Consider the following 6746-nt stretch of genomic DNA (forward strand, 5'->3'; position numbering starts at 1 on the left):
AGTAGTCATGTAGTAGTCATGTAGTAGTCATGTAGTAGTCATGTAGTAGTCATGTAGTAGTCATGTAGTAGTCATGTAGTAGTCATGTAGTAGTCATGTAGATGCATTATTACCTGTAGTTGCAGTATATGATATATACGTATATTATGTGAAGTGGTGTTGACAATGTGATTTACTCCTGGTGTGACACATTATACATTATTGTGTGTGATACATTATGTACTGGTTACACAATCGGGGAGCGTCAACCCATTGTAAATTATGAGACGTGGTTACTAGGGCTGTAACGATACACAAGCCTCTCGATTCGATCCGGTTCTCGATATTAGCTTCTCGATTCGATTCCTTCGATTCGATTCCCAAAATATTGTTTTTTTTTTAAATCCTATTTTTTATATTTTCATTATTTTGCAATAATAAATTATTAGAAATTGCCAATGAATACTAAATGGTGAATAGACTAGAGAGTCTAGAGAGTATATATACGCTGCACAGTCGCTGAGTAACATTGGTGAGTAACACCAGAGCATAGAAATCAGTGATTTATATGCTCTGGTAACACTCCACAGTATATAGCATAGTGCCGCCATCTATTGGAGGAAAAAAGTGGTATCGAAGTGGAATCGAAAATACGGGGAAAAATATCGAGGATCGGATCGAGGGAAGAGAATCTCGATCCGATTCGATTTCGGTGGATCGTTACAGCCCTAGTGGTTACACAATCGGAGAGCGTCAACCCATTGTAAATGTCTGATTGCTCCCTTCGTAGGTGGAGCAGGGCCACAGCCCCACCGAGTGCTTTCTTCGCTACCTCTACTTGCCGGAAGACGACGACATTCCCATAGATCTGAGACAGTGTGCAGTCATCATCATGTGCCATCTAGACAGACTGTCCAAGCCATTTCTCCCCCTCACCAGTTCACTGAAGGTACGCATAGCAGGGAAGAAAACCTGCAGTAATCTGCAGTAACATTTTCGGGGGTGCCGTGATGTTGGCTTGATCGAATTGAAATTTTATGATATTTGTCTGTGGCGCATTGTAACACTGATTTAATTTCTCGTGTGTTGTATTCTATGTCTATATTTTGCTTCCCCCTTATATTTCTGTGTTTTCCTCCAATGTTTTTTTTCGCTTTGTGGTTTTGAAAGACGTTCACATTGATCACGACTAGAAGAGAATCATATCTGTCATCCTGGTTGTATTCTGTTTCTATATTTTGCTTCATTTCTGTGTTGAATTGGCCATGGTGGTGTTTTTTTGCCTCAAGCTTATGAAAGACATTAAATCTTCGAATCATATCTGATGTCGTGGTTGTCCTCTGTTTCTTCATTTCTGTGTTTGGCCAATGATGATATTTTTCTTTCATGCTTTTGAAACACGTTTACATCAAGCTCGGCGTGACAAGAGAATCTGATGATGCCGTTGTTGTTGCTTGTGTTACAGAAGGGGACTAGTCTGACACAGGAGGTGTTGTGCTGGGGCACGACAGACTGGGTGCGCGGCGGCGGTGGCAGCGGCAGCGGCAGCGGCGGCCAGGCCAGCAGTCCCATGAAGAAACCGCTAGCATGTGAATCCCTCGCGGAGTATGGAGTAGAACAGATCTGCGCGTCGGAAACGTCTTTCCTCCTGCTGTGCCACACTGGCAAGGTCTACACTGTACCGTACAAGACAGACACACACTCCATCGTAAGATGTAGTTACTATTAGTAATTAGTAGTCTACACTGTACCGTACAAGACAGACACACACTCCATCGTAAGATGTAGTTACTATTAGTAATTAGTAGTCTACACTGTACCGTACAAGACAGACACACACTCCATCGTAAGATGTAGTTACTATTAGTAATTAGTAGTCTACACTGTACCATACAAGACAGACACACACTCCATTGTAAGATGTAGTTACTTGTAGTATCTGCTATAGTTTATAATTAATTAACTGAGCAGTAATGAACTAAACTAACAAGCTAACTGTATACAGACTTGACACTCGCGGTCCATTTCCAGGTTCTTTTACGATATCTAACCTCAATATACCGCCGGTCTCGATGCCATCTTGAACTTTGACAATCTACCTGTGGCGAGGAGAAAATCACAACATCACGTATTCTTTCGCCATCACGTTTTGTGTACCTAGTATTTTTTATTCGTGCTCGTCATTTTTCCCAAATGTGAATGAAAAACAAAATGACATTTTAAAAAGCAGCGCAGTAGACGCACGATAGTGACGTTAGCTTGACGTGCGTGCGTGTTCACTCAAGTGTTATGCGTGTGTGTTTGCAGACGGTGCGTGCGGTCGAGGGGCTCATGGACAAACACGTGGAGAAAGTTGCCGCTCACTACGAGAGCAAACAGTTCCTCGCTCTCACGTCCAGTGGGGAGGTCTACGGCTGGGGACACCCCGACCCCACGATGTCCAAGCTCATGCAAGTAGATCCCAGGTGAGAGCAGCGCGGCAGCGTGTCATGATCAGTTGCTCGTTCACTTGTCACAGCATGTCGGCTGCTCGTTAAAAAAACGACAGAGAAAGTGAGAGAGAGCGTTTTTATGTTGTGATGAAAGAGTGAAATCTATTTTTCGTGAAATGTTCACTAACTTTTAATTATACCCTTTGTGGTTTGCTTTAATTTTATTGGTTGCTGGTAAAAAATAGCAGCGAGAGATGCCACGGCTTTTTTATTTCGTGATGGAAGAGATTAATGTTTGTAGACGTGCACTACATTCTTAGTAGCGATAAATACATACTAAGATATTCTTTGTAGTTTATCATCTAATGTGTTAAATGCAATTCTTGCCTCATTTTTTCGAAAAAATAATCTCAAATATGAGTATGCTGCTTAATCCAAGTTGCATCGTGCACTTGAAATGATAATTATATGTAAAAAAACACGTGCAATGAGAAACACGTTGATTCCATTTGAAATGCAGAAATATATAATAGGTAACGCATAAACACGAAATTGACGCATTTTTCACGTCGCCCGTCATCAACTCGGGTCAACATTAACAACTATTATGTGACGTAATTTTCAGCCAATCAGAGCATCCCGTGCTCGTCGCAGGACTGGACGGCAAGGTGATCGTGGATATCCGCCAGGGGGCGTCGTACTCGGCTGTGATAACGGCGGGCGGGGAGCTGTACACGTGGGGTCGCGGTAACTACGGACGCCTCGGTCACGGTACGTATCTCACACACACGCGCAGCCACACGCCAAGCCGCCACACTGCCTGCTGTGACAGCGCGCTCGGTCATCTGTAGGCTCTCACCACACGCAGCACTCGCTGCCTGTCACGCGCGCTCATCATCTTAGCTGTCACACCACACAGCGCAGCCAACTGCTGGCTGCACGCGCGCATCGCTCATCTGTAGCTGTCACACACGCAGCCACACTGCGCTGTCACGCCGCTGTCATCTGTAACTGTCACAACACCAGACCAGCACTCGCTGCTGTACACACTCGTCATCTGTACTGTCGCAACCCCAGCGCGAGCCACACTGCTCGCTGCACTGCTCGCTCATCTTGTAGCTGTCACCCACGCTCAGTCCACACTGCTGCGTCACCGCGCTCGGTCATCCGTAACTGTCAAGAAACGCGCACCCACTGCTGCGTCCACGCGCCACCTCAGGTCATCTGTAGCCTGGTCACACACACGCAGCACGACTGCTGCTGTCGACGCGCGCATCGTCATTGTACGTCACACGCCGCAGCCACCTGCCGCCCGCACTACTGCTGCTCGTCACCGCGCGCTCGGTCCATACTTAGCTGTCACAAACACCAGCCACACGCTGCGTCAGCGCCCCGACATAACTTGCTGTCACACACGCGCGCAGCCACACGTGCGCTGCCGCGCGTCGTCATCTGTAGCTGTCAAGCACGCAGTCTCACTAAATGCGTCACGCGCGCTCGTCATCGTACTGTCACAAGAAACGCACCACACTGCTGCTGTCACGCCCCTCGTCATCTTCCAGCTGTCCACAGCACAACCGCAGCCACACTGCTGCTGTCACGCGCTGCGTCGGTCATCTGTAAGCTGTCACAACCACAGCAGCGCACACTGCTGCTGTCCACCGCGCCTCCGTCATCTGTACGCGTCCAGACACACACACAGCCACAACTGCTGCTGTCACAGCGCAGGCTCGTCATCTGTAGCTGTCACACGCGCGCAGCCACTGCTGCTGTCACCGCACGCTCGGCGTCATCTGAAGCTGTCACACACAGCAGCCCACTGCGGCTGTCCACGTGCGCCTCGGCTCATCTGTAGCTGTCACACACGCGCAGTCCCCACTGCTGCTGCCGACAGCATCGAAGCCGGCGCCGCCGCGCACATTCTGTATCGTGTTGTAAAACACCAGGTTGTTTGATTGTTGTTAGGCAGTTGTAACACTAACTCTTATTCATCTGTTTACTGTTTTAGCAGTTATTTGCTATTTCAGTTCAACAAATTTATTTATTTATTACAATTACTAATGTATATATATATATATTATGTATAATAGTATATATATATTGTGTATATTAAATAATATATAATATTAATATATATATATAATATATGATATATATATATAAATAAGAATATTATAATATTATTCTGAGATGGATTACTGTTTTATGACGTGTTGTCCGTGATAAAGCTGTGTTTAGAGCATGATATGGCTTTCCAGTGCTACCAACGTTGCGTGCGTGTGTGCATGTGTACGTGCATGATGTGTGTGGATTCATCTGGTAGTACTGGTGTTTGCTGTTTCAGGTACGAGTGAGGATGAGATTGTTAGCCTGGGTGGTGACGGGTCTGAAGGACATCGGTGTAGATGTAGCGTGTGTACGCGGATGCGCACACGCTGGCCGTCAACTGATCGGTACTCACCGTACCCTCTACCCCGACCTAACCACCTACACACCGCCGCCGGCCCGCAGGCCCACCGACCCTCTACCCGCACCACACCCGACACCGCACTCTAACACCACCCTCTACACCCACCTCAACGCCCTTCCCAAGCTCAATATCAATACAGTGCTCTCCGCTTTATCAGGCCACATTGCTTAAACGCACGCACAGATAGTCTATGAAAGACAATCCTAACACAATGTTGGTGGCTCGTTAACCGCTTAATTGGGATGTTTTCATGGTTCCCGACGTGTCCTAATAAAACAAGGACTCATGTCCATTTCTCTACAAGGCTTTACTTAGGTTAAATAGAGAATGCTATTAATCTTTCATTATAGCGTGCAATGTATAATTCTATTTAATTAATGTCCATCTAAGTGTGATTTACAGTGCAGTATCATGTGGATTAATATATGTGATAACATAAATACTCACTAATATATATATAATAAATAACAATGAACATACTTAACGCATAAACCCGTGATGTGTGATGTGTGATGTGTGTTCTAGGCGCTGTATACTCGTGGGGAGATGGAGATTATGGGAAGCTGGGAAGAGGAGGCAGTGACGGATGTAAGACACCAAAGCTTGTGGACAAGCTACAGGGAGTGGACATCATCAGAGCTTACTGTGGTCCCCAGTTCAGCATTGCTCTGTCCATCACAGGAGAGATATACACGTGGTGAGTGTGTGTGTGTGCAGTACATGTCAGTGTGTGGGGGCCGCGTCGGTATTTTATGCAGAAGTAGAACTGGGTTATTTTATTCCGTGCAGTCATAAGTGCGCTATAGTGTATAAGTGTAGTAAGTTCTCTATATTTCTGTATACATGTATTCATAATATGATATATATAGTGAACAAATCTTCCAGCCTATCAGCGGAAAACCAAATTTAATGATAATCCAGTATTAATAATTTAATAATTAAATGCCCCCAGACATTAGTGGCGAATTTAATGGCCATTTGGGCCGCCATAGTCGAATGCTTTTGGTGTAAACTGCAGCGTATTAATTTATTATATATTGTTTTTCGCAGTTTTTTGGAGGGGAGACTGAGGGTGATATTTTGTGTTGCAGGGGTAAGGGAGACAACCACAGGCTGGGGCACGGATCGGAGGAACACGTGCGATACCCACACGTCGTCGAGGCCCTGAGTGGCAAGAAAGTTGTTTACGTCAGTGTTGGTTCCATGCACTGTGTAGCCGTGATCAACAAGGTGTGTTACACGTGACGGGTCGATCATGGGAAAAACTTCCAGTTCCACTTTATAAATGGCTCAGTGGGCGTGTAGCGGTGTTGTGATCTAGCATAAATATAAATGGATATTTCCAAAATCTAATTTTAGCAAATTTTACGTGTGGCAATGTGACACTTTACGACGGTTTACGTGTTCGAAATTACCTACTTATTGATGTCTACACTAATTTTTGGTACGTAATGCTCTGTGTCTCTGAGTGAAGTTATTTCAAGGCAGCATGTCATTAAAAAAAACATTAATTGTGATTGCTAAAAAAGTAAAACCATAATTAGTGTTTGCTCTCTGCTGCTTCCAGGGAGAGGTGTACAGCTGGGGTAGGAACGATCAGATGCAGCAGGGAGACGACCAGTTGCTATGGAAACCAGAACCTAGCCTGCTGTACGTGAGCGATGGCAAGCAGGTGACAGGAGCCGTGTGTGGCCAATCACAGGTACGGTGTCTGCACACCTGTTTATGTTCATGTAGATTATGTAGCCAATCACAGGTACGGTGTCCGCACACCTGTTTATGTTCATGTAGATTATGTAACCAATCACAGGTACGGTGTCCGCACACCTGTTTATGTTCATGTAGAATTTACCTAATCTACGTGT

General features: G+C 45.5%; 1 protein-coding gene across 1 annotated transcript in view; it reads left to right on the forward strand.

Moving 5' to 3' along the window:
* Window positions 1-1549: 1549 nt before the first annotated feature.
* Window positions 1550-6746, forward strand: part of LOC106819739 (E3 ubiquitin-protein ligase HERC2-like) — a 6674-nt gene continuing 1477 nt past the window's right edge. Inside the window, exons 1-8 of the mRNA XM_014824333.1 lie at window positions 1550-1687; window positions 2287-2444; window positions 3037-3182; window positions 4756-4864; window positions 5232-5239; window positions 5407-5578; window positions 5973-6111; window positions 6449-6691. Coding sequence (XP_014679819.1) covers window positions 1550-1687; window positions 2287-2444; window positions 3037-3182; window positions 4756-4864; window positions 5232-5239; window positions 5407-5578; window positions 5973-6111; window positions 6449-6691 — 1113 coding nt within the window. The remainder of the gene's footprint in view (window positions 1688-2286; window positions 2445-3036; window positions 3183-4755; window positions 4865-5231; window positions 5240-5406; window positions 5579-5972; window positions 6112-6448; window positions 6692-6746) is intronic.

The sequence above is a fragment of the Priapulus caudatus genome, unplaced genomic scaffold (assembly GCF_000485595.1).
Source record: "Priapulus caudatus unplaced genomic scaffold, Priapulus_caudatus-5.0.1 Scaffold4281, whole genome shotgun sequence".
Taxonomy (NCBI): domain Eukaryota; kingdom Metazoa; phylum Priapulida; class Priapulimorpha; order Priapulimorphida; family Priapulidae; genus Priapulus; species Priapulus caudatus.